This window comes from Aquila chrysaetos, chromosome 10 (genome assembly GCF_900496995.4).
Source record: "Aquila chrysaetos chrysaetos chromosome 10, bAquChr1.4, whole genome shotgun sequence".
NCBI classification, from domain to species: Eukaryota; Metazoa; Chordata; class Aves; order Accipitriformes; family Accipitridae; genus Aquila; species Aquila chrysaetos.
The window spans coordinates 35,241,370-35,265,836 of NC_044013.1; the positions used below are offsets into that span (position 1 = coordinate 35,241,370).

A 24,467-nucleotide genomic window follows, 5' to 3' on the forward strand; every position below is an offset into this window, starting at 1 on the left:
GGATATGCTCTGATTTTCCATGCTAAAACAAGTTAGAGAAGTAGCCTGGTGTAGCTATTTTGAAGAGTTAAAAATCTGAAACTGAAAAGGAAATGTGCCTGGCTAACCCCAAGTGGGTATTTCCTTTATTAGTTTTTCTTCACCCAGAAGTTAACAAGGAAACAACAAAAAACAAAAAGTCCTTCGCACAGCCTTGTGCTAGCCACCAATCTGATGCAAGTGTTACCTTGTTCTTCATGTTATGGGGACCAGATGATACGAGGGATTTGCTGGGTCTCCTGACTCCCCAGTGTCCCTGGGTGTCTCAGAGAACAAAATCGCAGCTGCAGAGAAATGTGGAAGGGATTCCTCTTTCTGCTGCTCAGATCTATAAGGACCATTGCAGGGCTCAGGAGGATTTAGATAAAGGCCAGCAAAGGCTAATTAGCAGAATTAGGCAGAGTAATGGTCCTCGAGAGACTGACTATCTTGTATCCTTGAACCATTTCACTCCAGCTCCCAAGTGCTGAGTGACAGTCATTAGCCTTGTGCAGAGAAATGGTGTGTTGAACAAGGGCTGTGGGATGCCGTGCAGAGCTCAGGGAGGAGTGAAGTGTGGGAGAATGGACAAGCCACGGTGGGTTGAACCTGAAGCTGAAATGTTGACATGGGAAAACAAAGCTTTGCAAAAGTGCCCCTGGCAATAGTAATAATAATTATCAGAGTGTATTTGCTGTAGAAAGCGTGAGTGTTGTAGAAAGCATGGGCAAACATAGTATTTTGATGTTCAGGGAGCCAAATTCTTCTGAATTCAAACCATCCTTTTCAGTTGCTTAAACAATGTTTTTCTTATTGGTCTTTCAGCTAATTTTTTGTCTTGGCTAAAGGAAGCCAGTGCTAAATGTTGTGGATGAGGAGCCACTAGTGCTTGACTGAGCATCCTAAATGTAACATGTTTATGGGTTACAGGGACTTTGTGCAGAGAGGAAGCATCTAACCCTAGAGGTGTCTTGCAGCCTTGCAGGCTGAAGTATAATAAAACTCAAAGCAGGGGTAGAACTCAGTGTCAGAAATACAGACTGGAAACAACATGCATATTTTTTATACAATGGTTAACTTTGGATGCAGTTCACTAAAGAAACCTAGGTTGTCTGGCTCTAGAGTGTCTTTCTGAAAGACATACTCCAGTTAAGCACACGTTGTTTGGCTTGAGACTGTGAGAGATTCTCTCACCTGTGATACACAGGTGCAGAACCAATATTATAAGAGTCCCTCCAGACTTTTTGGTGAGCCTCGATTCGAATGTTTCCTTTTGTCCTGTCTGCTTCCTTATTTCATGTTACATTATGCCATATTTTGACTGTATTTTCCCCCTGATTGCTTCTCCCAGCAGGCGAAAACAGTCTCTTCTGTAAGGGATGTGAGACCATCTCAATTCAAGATGAACTTTCAGGCATAGTGGGGTTCCCATGTGTGCTTGGACTGGGGTCAAGTCCCATTAAGTATCACTCCATGTCATAGATCAGCGAGTGATAAAGAAATGAGTCTGGTTCAATGATGGTGGGTATCAGACACTGGATTTTTGCGTAGTGAGGACTGGACCAGCTATAGAAGGAGTGTTTTCCCCTGGGAAGGAGCCCCAGCCCCTGTGGGCTCTGTGCCCTTGGCTTCCTTGGCAGGAAGGCATGTGGGCTCCCTCCTTTTAATTTGGGGACTCAATCTAGCTTGCATATAGCCCTATCTTGCGGTGAGAGGTTTGTATATACATATTGTTCATACTACCTATGTGTCTTTATTTTCTGTCTTTTTATTTCCTTCAGTGGGCTTAGAGCCAGGCAGTGATCTAGTGGTGAAGCAGGGGAGCAAAAGGCTCACGGGAGGGTTGTTTTGTACAATATCAGAAGTACTAAGCACCCACAGTACCACCAGCATTGCTTGGGAGCACAATGTTTAGCAGTTCCACAGACAGCAAGGCTTTAACAAAGTCATGCTGGATAGGTAAAATCTTTATTATCAGGGTCATTTCAGTCTTCAGGCAACTATGCTGGGCTACATTGGTAAAATGTCTTTGGTGTTTCTAAAAACAATAAATCATACATTTCTAGCAAAACGTGTTGCATCAAAATCCAGCCATTCCCTGCTAAACCTTACTCTGACAGATAAAGATGGATTGAACACGGATCTCGCAACTCGTGGTTGCCTGTGAATAAATGATCATGATCTAATTCCATATGCTAACAGAGCACAGGCCTAACCAGCAAAATAGATCTTTGGCGCTGTGAAAGAGCACAAATCCCCAGGCTGAGAGCAATTATGTATAAAATTAGTTAGTGGTGTGGGAGTGTGCATGTGTGAAATTTTAAATAAAACAATGTGAGTGATGTGAGCTGTTTAAGAATAGACCTGGGCGAATAATGGAGGGTTTTTGGGTTCATTTGCCAAACCAAAAAACTGGAAAGAAAAATGATTTGGGAGAAACTGAAATGGAAATTTTTAAGGTTTTGACACAACGTAATAACTAAAATATGGTTTTGGGTCAACCCAAATTATTTCAATTGACCCAAAGTGACCCATTTAGTTTCACTTAAGACTATTTAATTAGTTCATTTCATTTTTAATTTAGGTGAGTTTTGAAATAAATGCTATTTCAAAATTTAAGACTGAAACATGTCATTAAGAAACTATGAAAATAATTTTAAAATCTAGATAAAATACTGCAAAAATTGAAAACATTGCACCCATTTTTTTCACTTGAAACCATGTACCAAATTTTATGTGGGTTCTCAAATAGTAGTTGTTACTCCAAAAGTGCATTTTGTGGTAAACTTTCTTTTCACTCAGTTTTGCTCAGGTTTTTTTTACAGATGCTTCAAAATCACAGAATATCATGATAATGAAAAAATATTTATTGCTTATTCAGGGAAAAAAAGCCTTTTCCTGTTTAAGAAGGTAGAAGAAAGTAGACATGAAAATGAAGTATGAATATTTTACAAGCAGAAAAAGATCAGATAGCAGTTCTCATAAGAAAGGAAATTTGAGCTGCTTTTTAAAGATAGCCAGTAAAGTTAAGGGTAAGGGTTATTATAATAGAGATATAAGAGAGAGAGGGAGATTACAAATGGAGAAATTTTGGCAGTGATCGGGGTCTCCTAGCAGAGATGGTGAATTATCTGTAATGATGGTAAAAAGGCAAAAATATTCTATAGGTGTTCTGTTTCATATTGATATGCAGCCTAATAACTCACAATTTACAGGTGAAAATAGAACTTTCCATCCTGCAAAATCCCGATGTGAAAACTGTGGGAGAGAACAAACCCTCTTTGGTCAATGAGACAGTCTTTAAATTTCCCCGAGCCTCCAGTTCCTTATCTGTGAGATACTTTAATTACACTAACCGTCATGCTGAGCGGAAATGTTGTGGGGCTTTGTTAGTGCTGGTTTTCAACTTGGGATTAGAGGAACTGGGTGTTGGAAGTGAGTAGCCTATGGTTTTCAGTAGTAGTTTGACCCAGAAAGGGGGCAAAAAGGAAGATGGTCTCTCTCTCCCCTCTGTCCTTCCTTCCACGTTTCCCCATGGGTGAGACCCGGCCTTGCTCAGCTGTCTCTGTGCAGTGGAAGCAGAAGGGAGCGTGCTCTATAAATACAAGGCTGTAGGATGTGGTTGTGTCCTGTGCGTGTCCAGTCTATGCACACTTAGGTTAGAGCATGCAATGTTTGCAGTTCAGCAACAATACAGATTTCCCCTGCAGCTGAACACACTGAAATGCTGGTGGGAGGAGGGACCTAATGAGCTCTTCTTTTTTCGGTTGGGTGTCTTGGACTGTCTGTTCCAGCATCACTGCTCTGAGAGACCCTGGCCATCTGGGGCCCTTCCCTTGCCACTGTCTTCGCCAAAAGGTGATAATTTGCAATGCACGCCACGAGTAAATATCATGGCAGCAAACTGAGAGACTCTTAATGATCCTACACTAAACAAAACTCTGAGAGCTTCCCCTTACAGAGAAACAGTTCTTGCTCCAGCTTACTGGGACCTGAGCCGTGGCCAGGGCGTACGATATCCCAGTAGGAGCCCTTCCCTCCCGCAGCTCTCCAGACCTTTGATTCCTGTTTGCTCTTCAGACCAGAGGCTACTGGGCGACACAAGTGTTCCTCCTCTCCACGGTTGCTGTCAGCTCTTTGCCTTTCACATGCTCCAGCCCTGTTACAGAGCTACAGACACGACTGATTCTAAACAAGTACAATTAATAAAGTCTATCTAGCCAACATCTGACTCTCATTAGAGGAAACATTTTGAAAAAACAGATCCCAGGTTGGCTGTGATTTATGGCTTGGGCCTGCTATCCTTCACAAGCACTGGCGAAAGCTTTTGCAAAGGGCCAGAACATAAACTACTTAGGGAAACTCAGTATCCATGTAAAAAGGCTGGAAGGGTCAAATCAGACAAATTAAAGAGGGGTGGAGATGCAAGCCCAGACTGGCTGTCCCCTGCTGAGGGCCACCTAGGTAGGCACAGGAGATCTGTGTTCATATTTCTACTGTGGAATTTGACTTGAAATTTCTTCTGTGCCAGAGTCTGAAAGTGTCACTGGTTTTTTTGCTGGCTAAACTGTGTGTATGTGTGGCAACAAGTGGATGGAGGGGTCAGTGATCTGGTGCTTTATCTCTCGATTGTCATAATACATCTCTGGTGCATAACATCTAGGGTGCTCACCAAGTTGACAGAAGAAATTAGCTGTGCTTCCTATTTCCCTTGAGAGTTTCGAGCTTCATGGGTTTCTCCTTACAAAGAAACATAGTTGCCTGGACTGATTTAGCTGACTTCATCCCTGCTCTTCCAGGTTTGTCCAGAGACTACTCTGAACTTGGCCAGGAGAAAGGTGTCTACTAACTGAGAAAAGCTGGTCTCCTGCTTCATTTGAAACACAAAATTTTCTTCAAACTGGACCTACTCAAGTTGTGTGTTACTGATTTGTAAGACAGTGCACCCCAAACCATAACAGTGTGGTGCATGCGACCTGGTCTGAGTAGTCCTGGTTGTGCTATTGCTGGTGCAGAGTTAAAGCTGTTGGGTTCCCAGTGCTCTAAACATGGGCTGTTGGCGTAGCCTTGCTGCAGCTCTGGTTTGCTCCCCCTACCCGGAGATTAACTGAGTTTGTCCCCTTCATGCATGTCCATTTCTGAAAAGTGCAATGAAAGTGGTGGACTTGGTTAGATGGAGAGAGAAGAGCTGCCAGGCAGGTTGTATCACAGAAATCAAATATACTAATTTACTTCTCTGTGTGTATGTAACATTTGGTCCTTTTTCATCCTCTGACCTCAGGTCCTTTACAGAAGAAACATTACACTAACAATGGATGAAAGGAAAGTGAGACTCAGAGGAGAGGAGTACATTGTTTAGAGTCCCAAGCAGGTTGAAGCATGAGCTGCAAACGCAATTCTTATGTCCTGAAGCCTGACTGTGTGCTACACCCCATTGCATTGCAAGGTTGAAGTTTCTTGTAATGGCAAAATACGGTCCTGAAAAAACTGGCTGTCAAAGATTTTATTTGTTTAAACAAAGGCTATGTGATTCCAGAATTCTCTCCCCTTTCATATGCTATAAACCACCTCCTCCGCCTCTCCTCTGAAATATGAATTTTGGAGTAATCCATCAAGAAAAAGAGAGACGGAGCCTTGATCCCTTGACTTCAGTTGAGCTGTGCAATTTATATCTACTGAGCATCTGGCTGTAGGGAAACCAAAAGCCCTTTTAATATTCTGCAGAGACTCTGGGTATACAAATGAGCGTGGGCTGTCAGAGCTGAGAAATGGGGCTGAGATGCCAAGAGGTTTCTTTGCTGTTTTGTGCAAAACTCTGACCTGCGGCCCTGTGGTGAAAGTTGGCTTGTTGTTTTGTTTTTTTTTTTTACTCCCCTCAGTGCCACTGCAATAATTGTGCTGAAATCATTAGAGATGGTATAAAGCCGTTATCACGCCTTTCTTGTTAATCTCGATTTGAGTGAGGAGTTTGAAGACTTGTGGGGCTTTCGGTCTTGAGCAGCTGAAATATGCAACTATTTAATCATGAAATTATGCAAACGCTGCTCGAGCCCTGCAAAGCAGGAATGCCAAGTTAGCAAGGCACCTGAAGTCAGTCACTCACCGCTGTAAATTGCTTGTTGTAGGAGTGTATCCAGAGTGGAAGCTGCAGGCTTAGACCCTGCTGCTTATTTGCAAAGCTGCAGTGCTGGAGGCGCTGGCTTCAGCCTTTAATCGAAGACTGGTCAAATGTAGCGACCTTTGAATCAGGGTTAAGTGGGTCACTGCTGGCACAGGGTACATGACTTCTTATTTTCCGGCATGTGGAGTGTACCACATCTCTGATACATTAGACTTTTCTTTCCCTCCAGTTGCATTGCTTTACCAATGCATCTGCAGCGGGGGAATGGGAGGACAGGAAGGGAGAAGTGTGCTAGGACAGTAACAGTGAGACATTGTGGAGACAGACTGGGTGTCACGCGATATGCTGGTACAGTCTCATGTTCGTTATCTCAATTATCTATCCTCCCTGCTGGAATATTTCTAAAACAAATCCTACCATGTGTTTTGAGGTTGGGCTTCATAGAGTGAAATCACAACTCCTTTCTCAGAGTTTAGATGGAAAAATACAAATCTGCCAACTAGGAATATGAGGGAAATAAACTGTCGTTCTGTGTAGCAACAAGTGATGGATTTCTGCAGATACAGAAAGCATTTGCTCTGGAGTTCCAGGTCAGAGAGTATGTGTATTTGCCCCAATGTTATATTCGTTACATGTGAAAAAATGATGTGAGATTCTCAAGCTCGTTTTAATAAAGCAGACTGCTTTCACCCTGATCAGGAAATTCAACTTCACAGTCCCAGGCCTTGGAACCACCAGCCATCAGGATTAGACACTAAATACTTCAGTGCATAGTAGTCAGGGAAGACATTTATTAGCTTGATTTGTCACCACCATTCTCAGGCTTTCTGCAAGGACGGATAACGACCCCAGACCTTGAAGCAGCCTGGTCCCCAGTGTTTTGTGAGTGAGCTTTGAATGTAGTTTCTGTAACTGCAGTACTGAGCAGTCATCTCTGTGTTTGAAAGCATCATCCGTCTGTTGGTTAGCTAACTAAATGTCACAAGGATTTGTTGGCAGGATGGCTTGCCTTAGTAAGAAGATCTTTTGCATTAGGACGTCCACTTCCTGGATTAGTTAAATGTCTTTTGGGTCCAGGCTAAGTACCTTGGGTGTGGATCTGGGTTTCCAGGTATTTCACAAAGGAAAGGATCAGAGTTCAAATCTAACTTGAGCTTAAGTAGTTCTCTTTTTGACCTGGGCTGTGTTTTCCATGTGTTTCAGCAGGCATCACTGACATAAAGAAGATATTAGTACAAATCTCACCATGCAGTGGCACTGCTGCTTCCTCCTCTCTTCTGTCATTTTGTTCATTTAAATCTAACCTTTTGTGCTGCAAACGAAGCTGAGAGGGCTCTTTGAGATACTCTTCAAGAGCAGAGAGGGCTGCTGGGCTGGTGCTGTTTGTACACTCTGTCCGGCAGAGACAATCAGAGTATCCTCTCCCCTGGGAGCTGGTTGATTCACCCCTGTGCAGAGGGGTACTACAAGCCCTTTTTTATGAGCTGAGCTCTCCAAAGAGAGCTTAAATGATCAATCCATCTCAAATTATGCCCGAAGATGGTTTTCAGACAGTTCAAGTCAGTCTCTCTAAACCTAGGGGCGTTTTTAATATGTGCAAGCCAGCAGAAGGGAGAATAGGACTCCATATTTTATTTGCTCTGTAACACATCTGGTACGCCTTTTGGCTCTTGGGAGCACTGGATTTATTCAGTCTTATCTTTCTGTGGGGATGCGCAAGATCAGAAGCATGAAGCCAGTTACATGCAGAACGTAATTCCCTGTTTTACACACCACAAGCAGATCTAGACCAAACAAGCCTCACCCATTTCCTTCCCTGTGGGACAATGCGCTTATGGCACTTGCGTATTCATGGGCCAATTCAAGCCAAAAAATATTGCCCAAGACCTATTGCAGAGAATAAAAATAAACAAATGTTATTTCCTACTGGGTAAAAAAAAGTCCATGCCAGTATTAACCTGTGAGGAAATCCCTCAATCTAAGTGTTCCTGAACCATCAGGTGCTTTGTCTGCAAAATGTTGGGTATCGTGAGGTGGAAGCTCTATGTCTAGCTCCTTTGGGAAGCCACGCAGCTCCTCATAGAGGGTCAAGGAGATAATTTCTTTGGAAGGTTTATGCAATGGGTGCTTGGTTGCCGTTAGCACTCAAGCAATCTTCTTAGACTGTAAATCACTAATGTGGAGCAGCCAGGCTTCCTGGCCCTCTAAGCCATGCGCTAAAATCTTTGCATGGCTGAGAGCCGTCAGTACATACCATGTGCTTCATAAAACTCTAAAGTGTTTGTGGGTGAAGACTGGAGAGATTCCTTGGGGCTCCTTGTGCAAAAGGGGACAAAGCTTGTTAGGGGAGACAACTGAGGCCTAGGTGTCAGGATGATGTTTAGTCAGGCCAAAACCCATGTTCGCTCATTCCTTGCCATAGGTAGGCACTGGGTTTACTCAACATCCCCTGCATCAGTACAACCGCAGCCTGAGCTGCACCTGAATGGTCTGTGAAGGGGCTTAAGAATTTTACAGGTCAACATCCCCAGCCCTATGGAAATACCAGGATTAAATACTTCTTCCATGGCCAGTCAATGAAAGCTGGCTCTGCCCTTAAGGAGCCCAGAAATGCACAGAGGGATGTATTTCTCCTTTGTGGGACGCAAGATGGCAGCGATTCATCATCTGAATATGGATGTTTTTTTCTCTGAAATACTTCTTGCTGCAAGTCATTTTCTCTTTTTAAAAACTGTTGCGCTTCAGAAGTCATGATAGGCGAGTGGTCCAGTCTGGAAAGCTTCTCCGAGAGCTGGGAGCGGGCAGTTCAACACTGCTGCAAAGTGCTGGGAAAGTGCCTTGTTGATTAAATCTCTGTTCAGGGCTTTATCCTCCTTCACTCACTTTAAAACTGCTGAAATGAAAACAGAGGAAAAGCAGCAGGCCTTCTGTTTAGATAAGTGGTGTCCTTTGTATCAAGCAATCATTTTAAACTGCACTCAGAGCCCATTATGTTAATGTTTGTTCTTGCTAAGGCATCCTGTCAAGACCCCTTTGGTGGTTGCTGCCTATCTGTTGCTTCTATGCAGCACAGTGAGATGGAAATGACTTCGGGCTGCAGCTCCGGTCTGCATCAGCCCTGGGGTCTGTCTTGGATTTTCTTGCTGTCACTGAGACAGATGATTTGTTGTGGGAGTGGTAACAGGGCCTGGGAGTGCACGGGTGGAGCAGGACTCCACAGAGATGGGCATTTTGTATATTTGTTGCTTTCCTTGGTATTTGACGAGGACAGTATAGGAGAGGATACAGCAGAGAGCTAAATGGAGTAGTGTTTGTGCAGCCTGGTGTCCTGTGAGGTGGGAGCATGTGCCACACCAACTTGCACCAGTAGCAGAACAAGCGTCTCTGCTGGTGACAACAGGTCATGCTGGTTGACACCATGAAAAGTTTTAAAACTAATTTTTTCTTCATCTACCTTCTACCTATCGGCAACTGGGCTTCACAGTCTACCCCACTAAACATCCCAAACAAGGTCCATGTAACGTGGTTGTGGCTGTTCATCTGTGCAATGGATTTGAATACTTATTTTCCCCCCATAACTGATCTTGAATCACTTTTTTGTGTGCCTTGGATTGAAAAGGGATCAGGGTCTGCAGACTGAAAGCCATGGATTAAAATGCAAAGTATGTAGAAATTTTACATCATTTTGTTGTGTTCTTTCTAGAATGCATGAACTGCACAAGACTAGCAGATATGACCGAGAGGCTAAACACGCTGGAGGCCAAGGTAAGGACCAGCCTTTATTCTTCCATTTGGCAAAAATTTCCAAGAGTTGTTGGTGAAAAAGATGTCGAGTTGGCAGCCCTGGAGAGATCAGGTGTCTGTCCTTCTGTCCACAGCGAGGAACACGCTGTGGCAGTGGTTCTGCCCCAGGAACTGAGGGCAGCACTGCTGTGCACATGGGCATTGCTCACCTCTAGCCTAGCTCCTTCCACTTCCCATGCAGCTGCATCTCTGCCTCTCTTCTTCCCTCCAGCTGCTCGGCTCAGCTCCTCCTAAATAATGCTCAGACCTGAGAAATAATGTGCCATGTGTTGCTATCACACTTATTGCTGTGTTTGCCTGTTAGAAGCCTGCCCTCACACTGTGTCCGCTTTGCCTCCGGCTGCCTGGGTTTCATGATGGGCTCACTGGCTGCCATGCAGTGGTGCATTCAGGCCACGCTCACCACTGTCACATGTGTGCAGCTGCTAATAAACAATAAATAGCTCATTGCTCTCAGCTGGAACACGTTGGCTCAGGTTTTGGTTCAGAAACAGAGGGCAGACAGAGCTGTATAAAAAAATCTCGTACCTTCAGCTGGTTGATAACATGGGGATGTAAAGCAGTGATTCTCCTGGCTCAGGAAAAAAAAGCAGGCTCTGATTCTGGTCTCTCTCGCTAAAAATGCCTTGTAGAAACCTTACCGACGTAGAGTGCATAACAGGAGTAACAGTATGTAGATTTTTCTAAGAACAGTTGTTCATTAGCCTGCTCTTCAAGTGCTATCCAGTCCTGCTTTTTTATCCCTGTTCTGAAAGATGGGAGGCTTTCGTGCATAGTTTAGTGGAGACAAATGCTAAGGGGAGACCTTCATGTTGTGGTTTTTTTTCTGCAAATTGTTTTAATTTCTACCTACTGGGATTCAGATAAATTGTTCCAGTCTAGCAACAAAGCAGCTGAGTCAGTCATTCCCCTTTGATCTGTGGTCCCTCCTGTGACAGCCCAATCCTGGCTGTTAGATATAGTGCTTTGGTCCCTTTAAGGCATGTGCTGCTGTTATTATTCATTAACTGATGGTTATCAATGACATAAAAGAATTTGGGGAGAAACCTTTCGGGGGGGGGGGGGGGTGTGTGGATGTGTGGTGGTTTTGAGGCCAGTGCATAATATTATGGTAATTTGGGAATTGTCTGTGCTGAAATGGAGTGAGCAATGTTGTCTGGAACTTCCTCAAAGCCTTCACAGTTACATTTCACTACATGAAAATGAAGAGGTGGGGGGAGTGAAATTCTGGGGAGAAGAATTGTTCGAGTTAAAACAACTGTTGTGGTGCAAAGGACAAAGATGAGCTGGATTGTTTTTCCAAGCAGCGGGACCTGGCAGGTGGGTGTTCTTTGGCAGCGAGGAACTGGAGGCGTTTGGAGAGGAGAGAGGGGCTGGTGACTGACCTCTGCGTGTGCAGTCCCGAATCCAAGAAAGACATGAGACCAGCCTCAGAGAGACGTAAATCAGCCCTCCCATGCTCAGCCTGTAGCCAGCTGTACCTTCCTTTGCTTTCCAGGATTTTCTATATCTGGCTCACTGGAAAATGATAGACTGTCCTGACATCAGAGTGCCCACACTCTGCTGGCTTGTGCTGCTCGGCACTTTTGTTAGGTAACAAAGCGTGAGAGGCTAATGACAACTTCAACTGGGGCCCTGGCAGGACTTCATGGAGGAGGAAGGAGGTCCTACCTACCCAAATCCCCTCAAGAAGTCTTAGCCCAAGAGTGAAACTGCACCTAGGTCGATGGGTTTGTCTTACAGATATGAAGCTGGTTTAAATTGGGTGATATTCCCATCACCTGAAAGCAATCTGCTCTCTGGTGTTGACACCAACTGCTAGCTGCCCACGGTATTTGGGAAGTGCTGCCTGCTTGCCTTCTGCATAGGACCTGTAGTGAAGGCAGAAGCACATTGTCTTCTACTCTAACCTAGGACACTTGTTGTGCAACAACTGGCATTTGTCTCCTGACTGGCAAATCTGACATGCTGTCCTTAGGAAATGCTTCCTGTGTTGGCAGCCATCTGGCTGCAACCTGCTCTGCGTTCAGGAGGGAGTACTGAGTCATCATCGACAAACATAGTGTTGATGGCTGAAGACTTTGTAGTCTTGCAGATGTTCTGATGTGGGGACAGTGAGGCAGATGTCTGCAAAGTTCAGTGCCAAGATGTAGCCAGCCAGACCCTGGAGATGGCATTTGAAGGATTTTGGTACTGCCTCAGTCCCAGCCATAGCCAAGACCACACCTTCTGCCTTTTTGAGTGTGGGGCTTTGGGTAACTTGATTCTTGTCAGCTCTCGCTCTTGGGCACAGTGCATCCTGTCTCTGTTTTATTGTTGCACTGAGGCAATTTGTGTTGTTGCTGTGATGGGTTTCCTTCTGACTTTCCTATGCTCCCACAGAGACCTAAGTTGGGAGCAAAGCTCATCAAAGGGTTTACTTTTACAGAGCAAAATGAGTTATTTCTTTCTATTGTGAAGTACTAAAAGACCCTGTCTCTGCAAGGGTGCCTTCTGCAGCCCAGCCCAGCAATGTCATTATCAATCTTTTGGCTTCCACTTCGAAAAGCTGTGGGTGCTGTGCAAAAATTGACTGTAGCAATTAAATAGAGAGTGAAGCAGCATTACACAAATGCTGGTACTGTACACAAGAGAAATATGCTGATTCACACTTTTTTCCAAGGTTAATTTGAGTTCAGTTTGATCTATGTAGCAATGTAATGACCTCAGTTGTTGTTATTCAATAATAGCTACCTCCATTAAAAAGGTGCTTGCATTTGTTTAGTGTTGTCCACATTCCTGCTCTGGATTTTGGAGAAAGATCCCTATTTTGCTGGATGATCTGGATGTGAAGTTGTCTCTCAGCATTCCAAACTGTCTTCTTGTAATGTCTCATTTCACCACAACAGCCTGAAGCGGTTCAGAGGGAGGCAGGAGTGATGGGATGGCCACACACATCCCTTGCCAATGTTGGAGACTGATCTCCCCCTGATTTTTGCTGTCTTGTTCTGCAAAGACAGATGTGGAAGTTCATCCTTCCTATAAGCAAGGACGGATTTTCCTGCCACAGTCCTGTTCCTTCTGGAGACAGCTGAAGTTGAGGAGCTTTGCTGCTTTTCTTCTCTTGCATTTCAGCCCAGCATGACCATGGTGAGCTCAGGGAATGGCAATGGGTAAGATCAGCTATCTCAGTGTAGCCAGTCAGCTTCAAGCAGGTAAGGCCACTGGCACCTGCTGTAAGGGCTTTGAGGCATGTGGAGCATGTGTAGACTTGTTATAAATTACTGCAAGGCCGAAGGGTGAGAGCACATATGTGGAAAGCTACCTCTGAAGGCACTGTGGACCTGGGCAGATCAGTGCTGGGTGAGAGGTTTTGCTTTAATAGAGTAGGTTAGGGACAAATGAAAAACAATCTCTTCCTCACACCTCTGCAATGGGGACCAGGAGCCAGGAGCCTTTCTTGGTTATGTGTGAGGATTTGTAAAATGCATGTTTGTTCTCCAGTGGCTGTGAAGGGCAAGTTAAAGAAACTTAAAAGAAACTTAAACTCAGCCATGGAAGAAGAGGCTACAAAACTGTGGTTTCTTCTTTCCCCACTCCTGTTCTGCAGGCTTTTATAGCTGTCCCCCTAAAAAATGGGGATATAACCAGAAATGGTCTCATCTTTCTTATTACAAGTATGAGTTGGTTCATCCAACTTGTAAGATCAGTGTCCAAATGAGGTAATAAAAGTAACCCTCTGATTTTTGTAATACGAGAGTTGGATCAGAAAGCGAGAAGCAAGAATAAACACAGAGCAAATGGAATGAAAAATGACTCATTATGGACCGGTTCTTATATAGCCCTTGGGGAGGAGAGACACCCTGAGACGTGGCTGAACTGTGCAGCAGAACAAACTCTTCACGTGTGTCATGCTTTCCTTAACGCTGCTCTAGGTTGTCCTTGTGGCTGTAGGAGATGTTTCTGCAGGACAGGATGTGAAGGGAGATGGAATCCAGTTCCATCCTCATCTCCCTTGTTTTGAGTTACCCTGCCATCTCCCCAGGATGGAGTTGGCCTGTTCCATTTGTGTGATACCAGACCCATTTGGGTGCCAGAAATTTGAAAGCTTGACTGGTGGTGTTGAGCTTGAAATCTAAAGGCCATGGGAATCTACATCAGAGAGGATGGTGTTGCTCCTGGGGTCAAGGACAAGAAAGTGTGCAGGTTGGAAGAAAACTACCCCCTCCCCAAGCCCCAATGTGCCAAACCTTACTTCTCTCCCATGACGTCTTACCTGACATCACTGCAGCACCCCCTGACCCTGCGGGGAACCTCACTGGGGGGAGGACAGAATGAACCCTGCTTTTATTTCATACGAAAGGTTTCTCCTTAGGCCAGCACAGCTTCTTAGCGGGAAGAGTGTACAGCCCTTTCTTTCTGGATTTCCTGAGCCTGATGCTGCCCTCCTGTGTCACAAGACTAAGTCTTGACAAACTCCACCGAAGCTCAAGAGAGCTGCAGTGTCGGGAGAGACCGGCACTGCTGCCCACGGCAGGTAGTGCTAGCAGGAAAGCAGGCAGCTGCATAAAAATTTCTGCTCATTTTGTTCACCCAGTTTCTTTTAATAAACTCCACCACAGAGCTATGAGCAGTGCAGTATTAATCCCAGCTATTGGTTGGAGCTTGAGTGCAGCATTTGATCTGAGTTGATATAACCCAGTCTTATCTCCTGACACTGCTTTTGAGAAGTTTGTGGCATTTCTCTTACAGCTTTAATGCAGGGAGATAACATTACATATCTAGTGTCTGATTGATTCACTGTGTGATTGATAAATGACGTGCATATTTTTTGCATGAAAACAGTCCTTGTAATGTGATTCGCCATGCAGAAGATTCTGAAAGGTTTTAAAGAAAATCTTTGTACTGGGCACAGAGTTTGATCAATACATTGCTATTTATATGAAATCACCCTATTTATTTAGGACAGATTACCCCACAGCACCTTCACTACCCTGTGTCTTTTGATTATGAAGCACCATTACTTGGAGTTTTAATGTAATCATTGTATGAAATGTTTCTATATTTTCCCCTTCTTCCAAGCAGCTACATGAAATACTGGCAGCTGTCTGGGATGTTTTATGGGGTTTGTCTTTTGTTTCTCTGACATGCAATAAAACAATTTCCTGCTGTAGTGGAGAAATATTTGGAGAACAGAAAATGTTTCATGGTACTGTGACATGGCTGAGAAATTGGGGTGGAAACGCCAGCTGCTCGGCTGTGAGGCTGCTGCTGGTTCTGTAGAGTGGACATCAGTGGCTGCTTGATATTTCAAGGACTTTCAGGGATTTTCTGTGTTGTGTATGTGATTGCCACCTGCAGTTACTTATTTTCCTTCTTTTCTGAACAGGAAGGTGGCTTACCTAATCTCTAAGGTTTCCTAATGACCCTGTGCAGAATCTGCTTCTCCAGGTCCAGTAATGCATTGAATTTAAGGAGCATTTGGGCTATTTCACAGGTAGCTGTATATTAACCGGCTCATTTCTAGCAGCAATAACTTAAAGCAATCCCTGTAAAATTTTTAATTTAATTCTGAGTTTCTGTAGGTCAGTTAATGTAACAAATGTCCCTGAGAAGAAAATGCAACTTCCTAACTGATTTTTACAAGGGTGAACCATGAACCAAAACTGGGTGGGCAAACCAAATTTTGTGTCAATGTTCATATCTGAACTTTGCATCTGTCTCATTGGCCTTTTTCTAATCAGCAATAATCATGATTATGATTAGGACACTTGAGGCAGTTTAGGTACTGGCCTTTCTCTCATTTGGGCATGCTTCCGTCTTTCAGAATGACGGTTAAAATCATTTTGTTCTCAAGTCTAGTAATTGTTGGATCTTACTTCTTATCACTGTTGGATTGGAGGAGCAATCTGTTCCCTACGACTGTTCCGTGTGTTTGGCCAATGCTGCAAATCATTTGCCAGAACCACAAAAAGTCTTTAAAGACCTCCTTTTCCACCATCCTCTCCCGCAAAGTCTTTTAGTTACAAGTTTGTCATTTTTAGTCAAATAGGTTTAATATTTTCATAAAATAACTTTGAAAAATTCTCTTCTCCTATGACATGCAACTTAATTTGCCAAGCAAATCCTATGTCTACATTAGGAAATGCTTTTGGTGTGTTTAATACCTGGGAACATTGTTTACAATCTATTTTTTAAGAAAAATACTTTTGTGGACAGAAATTAGGTTTCATCAAGGGAGGGATGTGAGGAGCCTAAGGGACGCAAGTGCTCACATCCTTTGGCAATCCTGTGCCCAAACATGCAAACTTCCACGTGATTCTCAATCAGAAATTCTAGTGGAGCTTCATAACGAAAGTATGATCATAAAAGAAAAATTACTTTGGGTCCTTTTTTTCAGCTTGCACCAAGGCGAGCCAGGAAAGGGCCAAGCCCTTTATCTTTTCCAGTTGTGCCGCTCTCTTCTTGCAGCTTTTCATGTAGAGTCCAGTGGAGGAGGAGAGCACACAAGGCATCTCAGCCTATTTGAGCTAGCTGATGTGAATCTCTCAGCCAGAGTTGAGGGCTCCTCACCTGGTGAGAAGCAGAGAGCTGATCTCAAAGCCATTGCTGAGAACAGATGTTACTTTGTCAAGACTGAGTTCATCTCAGGCTGGCCTGGCTCCACATCCGTAGCACTGCTACATCCACAGCAGGCGACAAGCAATAAATTGGGCAGGGAAGAATGATGTGATTTTGAGCATGGAAGGTTATAGCTTTGATGTATTTTTATCAGGTGTTTTAAAGTAATGATGGGGAATCTGATTTCACTCTGAGCTCCTTTGTGTACTTCACTCTGCGATGAGCTCTTAGCGTGGCATTGAAGGATTGCTGGATCCTTTCCACATCTAGCTTCTTCCCCTGGCTCTAGCACTTCAGGGTACCAGTGATGGCAGGCTGCAGTGGCTCACAGCAGCAAAGGTAAATCTCCAATGTGTAGCAATATCAGAGAAGCTCCCCAGGTGCTTCAGAGTGCAGTGACCCAGTAGGACCACTGCCAGTCCTTCCCTCATTGCTGGTCTCTCAAGCAAAGCCTCGACAGTCTGATGATCTGCTGAACACTGCCTGCATTTCATCTAAACCAGTAGGCTACCCTGTGCTTTTGTGTCTTCTCTGCTCTGATTCCCCTCCAGAAGATACCTGCTGATGAAAGTCACTTTTTGCATCCTCTTTTTTGGAAATCCTGTAAGACTGAACAAAAAACCAAATACTTTTGCAGAAAGAGTGTGAACTGTGCTACCTGTGGATTGGCAGAAGCCTTTGGTCCTCATTTCTGTCTTCCATGCAATAGCTGATGACATAAACCTTACCTTTTGGTCTACATTGGTCTACAAATTACATCAGCTATTGCTCCCCACATAATTTATCAACATAATGAAAACTCCTCCATGCACTAATTATCTTGTCCCCTTTGGCCAAAGCCTCTAAGATGTAATAAGGATGAAGTTACCCAGGTTCTCACTGGGCACCCGGTTCATCAGATTTTAGTGGACACTTACTGAATGTCTTTTGGCTTTTGAAACCAAGCAATTGCATCTGTGTTAGAGCCTTGCGTTAACAGGTTTCATATTGCTACAAGAGAGATACCATTCTCCATCAGATTTTGTAAAACTCCCTGTTTAGCTCTCTGTCTTGATGAATGATTAAAAAACTCCTATATTTTGCCAAATAATTTGCTATAAAGAAAGATATGTCCAACAAGTTATGCAATTACCATTATTAATCAGCTTGTGTCTTTACAGGATCAAGGGAATCTTATTTTACACTGAAATTTTTAGCTGATGAGCTAGATTCATGCAGTTTCTTTCCCTCCTCTTTAGAGAGGGATGGAGGGGAGTTAATTCCACCAATGCTTCAAGAGCCCAAATATCCCCTGTTTATTAATTAATAATATCCATCTGGATTATGTCAAATGATTCCTCCTGCATTTCCATGGATTTTTATCCAAAGAAAAAGCATTCTGAACACTGTTGTATCAATTTTGAAATCTTTGGAAGCCCGGCTGTTCTTTCCTTGTTTCTAGCACCTACTAGTTACAGGACATCAGGAATGCGAGCAGAGGACAGATGATGGGAGGAGGCTGTGTTTGTGAAATCTTCTTTTGATGTGTGGAAACAACCAAATCAGGGTTCTTGAAAGCCACTACAAGCCAAAAAAAGTCCTCTGACACTGAACATCTCAAGAAGATGAAAACCTTCCTCCCGTTTCCATTGTCCCTGGCCTGAGCTCCTGATCTGACGCAAGAAATGTGGTATGTGTCTGAAGTTTAGAAAGTTTATGCTGGCAAATAGAAAAGGGGGAGGTGGGTTGAGTAAGCTGGGACTGAGCTTCAGGCACATAACACTAATGTCCCTGCTGAGGGCCCTATGCGTGAGCGGGCCCCACAGCGAAGAGCCAGGCTTTGAGCCATGGGAGAAGAGCAAGCGCCAGATCCTGTACAGAGGTGAGCCCGGCGGCTCTGCGGGACTCGAAAGGCCCCGGGGTGAGTTTTGCAGGCAATAACCTCTGCCGCTGGCGCTGGCCTGTGAGCTCCTTGGCCAGTGCAGTGCATCATCCCCCCTGCATTCCCTTTGCGTTCACACGCCATCTCCTACATTGGGCCCGTCTCCCGCTGCGGTGTTGGCAGGAGACGCGGCCCCATTTCACTTCTTTCCAGCTTTCTGACCCAGTTCAGCTGCATCTGAGAGGTGGGGTCTGGAAACCAGAGACAAGCCCTTGTGCCGGTGGAACCTCTGTTGCCAGAGGCTCCAGTTCAGCGTGTCCGTTTAGGCTCAGATTTGACTTTTTGCTTCCATATGTGCAAAAAGACAAAAGCCTGAGTGTTTTGCTGAGTTGAGGCCATCCTTCACCTTGTGCAACGCAGCCCAAGCTGGGGAGGAAAGGCCTTCGTGTCTTCTGCAGGGATCTGCCCTCCTGACACCACAGGCAGCAACCACAAGCACTGCCCTTCAGCTAGTTCTCTGTACCTGCTCTGGGTGGTTGGGCGACTAACGTTACCCATGGCATCAAGACAGATTTCATTTATGTGGTGGTATTAGGATGTTTTCTGCCTCCATTCTTCATAGAGGCATAACTTTTGCATTGGAAGTGGTAATAGCAACAGAGGTGGCTACTGCTTGCAAGGAGGACTTCCAATCAAAACCACACATTCTTCTTCACTTGGTGTTATCCCTCTCTCTACCTCAACCTTATTGACTAGAAAATACCAAGACTTTAATACCGAGACTTTAATACATTGCACGTTTTGCTAATTTGCTTTCTGGCTGTGAGCCTCTGTGGTATCATTTTCCAGCAGTTTACTCAGAGGGCTAGAAACTTTCTTTTTTTGTTTAATGAAAGTGGGAATTCTCCTCGAGTCCCTTGACTACAGCAATGGCAGCCTTAAGAAAAACAGAACGTGACAGAAAATAGATGAATGGCTCCAGTGCTATTGCAATAATGCATAAGGACCCCGTTTGTGCTATGTGCTGTGCTAGCTTATGAGAGGACACTCCTTGTTGAAAGAACTGTCTATAGTTTGAGATTTTGAATGTGACTAAATCCCTTGTGCTTTTCCTTCTTTAGTTTGGCACTGTGGATCTCACGGATGTGAGAGCTCTCTTCTTTCTACTTTATTTCTTTTGGGCACTTCTTCAGTCCTAATCATAAAAACTAGAATTTCTCAGCAATTTTAAGTCTGGAGACTTCCTGACCTCTATCATTTTCTGCCCAGGGAAAATAAACTTGTTACTATGGTTTGAGCCTTAATGACTGCTAAGTATATATAGTCAATTTATAAAAGAGCATACTGGATTATTCTGTGCATGCCTTTAAATCTTTTACAGCGTTTATCAGCAGAGCGCTCATTTAAAACATGTTGTTTTAATGAAAAGGATACCGTTGCCACTGTTTTGTGTTGATTATGTGGTAACACGTTTTTATTATCACCCATAAAAATGATTTGGAGCAGTTCCACTCCAGATGCAACCTTCGGCAGAGCTGTGCTAGCGCTGCTTGCGCCGCCCGGGAGGGCCCCGGACCCCTGGAGTTTGCTGGTCTCTGACCATTGCTGCTATCGATTTAATATCACCTCTTCCCGCAACACTGCTGGGCTGCGGCAAAATACTGTCCAAGACAGTCCTTGTCAGTCCCTTCTTCCCAGCAGGAGCATCCTAACCCTGCCCTGGCTGTAGCCCCTCTAATTTGCCGCCTCCAGGATTAGTTTTGCCTCTGTTGGTGAGTACACTTTGGCAACATCCAGGTGTTTTGCTGGGGAAGTAAGAGGATAATATAATAGTATAGAGTGATTCAGAAAAGGTCTTCAATGCACACTTCAGTCCCATGTCAATGGGAATTAAGCACGATTATGGTAAGGCACATGCTTCAGTGTTTGTTGAACTGATAGCGTATTTCCTTGAAAGTCTGACAAATAAATCACTGGGTAGAAGCACAGAAGTGCAAGACACAGACTGAACCGATTCCTTCCTTGCCTAGCATCAGAGAAGCCTGGTGAATAGAAGCATTGTGACCTGATTCCTTTTTGCTTTCTTATTACTCAGAAAGCAAGACGGTGGATCCATGAATAAAGATACTCGCAATAAAGGAAGAATTTTGCTTGTTTGCAACAGCTGAGGTTCAGTTCCTTTGCACTTAACCTAGCTCCCAGTTTAATTAGTTTCTGATTCACCCCTGTCAGGCCAGTACATTCTGCAGGAAGTTCATCATTTCTGGCGCTGCTGCAATACTGGCTCCCACCATGCCTTGTAATAAATAAGTGATAAACCTTGTAATAATTGCAAGTTAAAAACAAACAAGCAGAGCCAAGTCACTCTCATTTATAATTGCAGTGTGACTTCATTATGTAAAGACAACACAGCATGTAAAAGCTGAAACTTCTAGGGATTTAGTGGAAAGTTTGAGCCCTATTATCTTTTATTTCCCTTATACCTAAATCAGTATTTGCTTAGGTGGTTTCCAAACAGGAAGAGACAGAGCTGTAACAAACCACAGTGTTGCACTCCTTGAACAATTTTCCTGTGTAGCTTTGTGCTTAGAAAGCAGACTTTGCTGGAGAAGCTGAATGCTTGGATCAAAACTCTTGTTCTGGAAACCTCAGCCCTGCTCCTGCCTGATGGGCATCCTGTGTCCATCCTGAGCAGGCAGCTTTGCCAGGGATCGATCCAGTTGCCAGGTAAGTGGCAGGGTTGCTGCTGCATCCCAGGCATGGCTAATGCAGGGCTGCTGACTCTTTGGCTGCCCCAGCAGGAAAGTGGGTGCTGCCCTTGGCTTCTGTTTAGCTTCTGTCTAGCAACTGAGGTAAAATGCATTTGCAGCAGAGCACATGGGCTTGGCGCTCCACGGCAGTGCTCCCGATGGGTTAGGCTTTTTCAAAAGAAATCTGTAGACTACTTTGTTGTGCCATCCTCGCTTAGTGGCTAGGAAGGCAGGGGGTGAAGCATTTACATTTAAATAGAAAATTTTATTTTTTTAAAAATCCTAATTTTGTGAAAACTTTAATTAAAAATGTTGATTATAAAGTGCAATGAATGCTCCCCTGGGCTTCACTTTAATGGAGTTTGTCAGTGGGCAGAGTCCACCTGGGTCCTCCATCCCTCTACTTCTTGTGGGCATTTAGGTTTTTTGCAGCCGCGTTAAAGACTAACTTCCAGTTTCATACAGGCCACCAGTGGCCACAGGAGCACAGCTTGATGAACAGCAGTCTAAATCATACAAGGAAAACGGGGTCACTTTGCCAAGGAGCTTAGGTTGTAAATGGCCCAAATAGCTCAGGGACGCACATTGGGATGTGGATTTATTTGAAGGTAGTGTGTTTACAAGGTACAGAAACAGTTGTGAGTTTTAATAATATCCTATTACTTCTAAGTAGAGCTCTTTGAGGAAATTGCCTGCCTTTTTTTATTTGCTCAAAAATTAAAACACTTCAGCTCTTTAAAAGCTTCATACTCTCCATCATCTTTAATTTGGTCAGAACTTGTGCTTTGACTTATAACCAGTACTTGTGCTGAGGCACCTCAGTTTGCTACCCTGGGCATCCGGGGTGCAGCCCTTCACCTCATACCACTCAGTAATTTCTGACCTTATGACTCTGGATTTGAAGATGTAACCTAGCAGCGAAGTGCTGTGTTCCCTGACACCAGCTCTGGTCCCTGGTTTCATGTTTCTTGCCAGGGAGACAAACCCATGTGAGGCTGAGTCTCTCCGGAAGCAATGAAGCCCTCTCCGAGGAGGGTTTGTGCAGGATGTGCAGGACACTCTTGCAACTTAACACAGCAGCTTCCTATGCTAATTACTGCCACTTTCCAGAAGAACATTAGAGCTTTAACACCAAAACCCTGTGGTCTGTGATGCAGAGTTATTCACAGCTCCTGCTGGCAAAGAGAGGAGTTTTGAGACCTCTTCAGGATTGAGACCATGTATGAAACCATCCCACTGACCTTGTTTGCCTTCCTCATGTCCCCTGTCTAGATCCTTCTGCTCGAGGCTGCGGAGCGAAGCCCACCGTTGGAAAACAACCTGCCAATCGCTGGGACGACAGCCACATGGTATGATGATTTACTACCAGATGCCTTTCCCCTGCTGAATCCCGGGACTGTCCTGAGAAAAACAGTGGGATCTGTCGGTAAGCCTAACCTGCTCTTCGCCAAATTGCCCACCCTACATACACAATTCCTGTAGGGTAACTAAAAAGGAGGCCATGTCAGTCTGCTGTAGTATTGGAAGCTTCAGGGGAGAGGGGTTGGAGGGAAACATTGGCAGCTCCTTCCCTCTGCTCTTTAAAGGAGAAGAGGGTTAAGATTTTCAGATGGGCAATTCCTCTTTTTTGTGGGCATGTTTGCTGCCGTGTGTTTGATCCAGCAGGGAGCCATTGACGGGAGCGGCCATACTTGGGCCACATGGTGCTGTGTGATGAGTACAGGGCAGGCAGCCTTGTTGGCATGAGTGGCTCCGTGTCTGCACTTTGCTTTGCACCCTCAGCAGGGACACCGTAGCTTTAGTTTTTGCAAACACTCGCTGCGGGATTGCACTCAGCAGGAAAACCACCCTGCGGAGAGGCATTTTGAGAGATTTCAGCCTCTCTTTTAGGGCCAGAGTCAGCATTATTTAGCTCTAGAGACAGGATTCTTCCACACCAGGGGCTGCTCGGTCTAAAGGTTTAATGTTGCCTCTTGTCCCTCCCTCTCTACCAAGCTGTGTACGCAGAGATGGTCGCATGCCAATACCCATGTGGACTCATGGATGAGGAAGGAATTCAGTCTTCTCTGATCCCACCTCGAACCATCCTTTTGGCTGCAGCAAGCTGGGCACGATTTCCTCAGGGGCCCTTCCCACTGCCCGTGCAGGGATGAGGGTCACCCCTTGGCACAGAGGGACTTTCGGCTTTTCTCTCTGTGCCTCTGCCCCTCCTTGAGTTAAGCCAGCGCAGAGCAGGCATGTTCCTGGAAGAAAGCAGCTAAGCGCAGAAACTAATGTATTAAGCTCCATTTTGCCAGCCTTAATGGCCTGTTGCTAGCCTTGATTTCTGTTGGCACAAGCATGTACTGAGAGCTGAATTCTGGTCTTGGGAAAGTTAGATTTCTGTTAACCTCAGGAGGGCCACTATGCCTGCCTGTGTGTTTCAGTGTACATGTTTTAAGTCCAAAGACTGTGGATTTTGAGGCCTGGATAGATTGAAGCATTCCTGAGGAAACTCCAGAGAGCCATCGGGATCACAGGGGGACAATTCATACTCACCTACTGAGCGCTGAATGCAGTGTTTCCCCATCAGGGAGTGGTGCGGGGAGGTAGAGGACTGGGGTGTAGGGGTAATTCTTGGTTTTATTAGGAGGAAAAACTTTCCCATGAATAGCAACATCAGTTGCAGTCTGCATTATATTTTTTAAATTTACCATAAACACAATGGGCTGTTTTATGATCCCTCTTGTGGCATGAAAAAAAAATACACTTATAAGAAAATCTCCCTCTGAGCCCACTTGGCTAGACAGATCCCCCCGCATTGAATTTCCTTGACCTTGGCATTCTCATTTCAAGATCCCTGCTCTCTGCTTCCAAAGCCCTGTCTGTCAGTTGCTTTGCTCGCTCCCAGAGCAGTTCTTTAGTTCTTTATCCTCTATAGAGCCTACTTTGCTTTTTAATTTTTTATTTTTTTTTTGGTCCGAGCAGTTTATTATGGCAGCCCTTCATGAGTGCAGCAGACTTGGAGCAACCAACATAGACCAGATGTCGTCCATGTTTATAATTTGACAGGATGCCACAACATGGAGGGAGGTTCACTAACAATATGTTCTGCAAAGTATTTTCAGAACCACAGTGATGGCTGCCAGGAACTGAATTAAAGCAGTTTCCCCCAGTGTCCATTATATACTCATTCTGCCTTCTCCATGTCATTTATTTTTGCTGTCACAGTATCTCTGCACCTGCACTTCATTGTACTAAAGTCAATCCAGCAAAAGTACTGACGACTCTCTCCCTTCCGCTCAAAGTCCTCTCCTCTCAGAGGCTCTGTACA

The 24,467-nt window shown here is 44.6% G+C and overlaps 1 protein-coding gene across 7 annotated transcripts in view; it reads left to right on the plus strand.

Annotated features, from left to right (window-relative positions):
- Window positions 1-24,467, plus strand: part of COL26A1 (collagen type XXVI alpha 1 chain) — a 181,325-nt gene that overhangs the window by 126,080 nt on the left and 30,778 nt on the right. For all 7 annotated transcript variants that reach the window (XM_030029123.2, XM_030029126.2, XM_030029128.2 and 4 more), the window contains 2 exons: window positions 9,843-9,904; window positions 22,427-22,580. In XM_030029123.2, coding sequence (XP_029884983.1) covers window positions 9,843-9,904; window positions 22,427-22,580 — 216 coding nt within the window. The remainder of the gene's footprint in view (window positions 1-9,842; window positions 9,905-22,426; window positions 22,581-24,467) is intronic.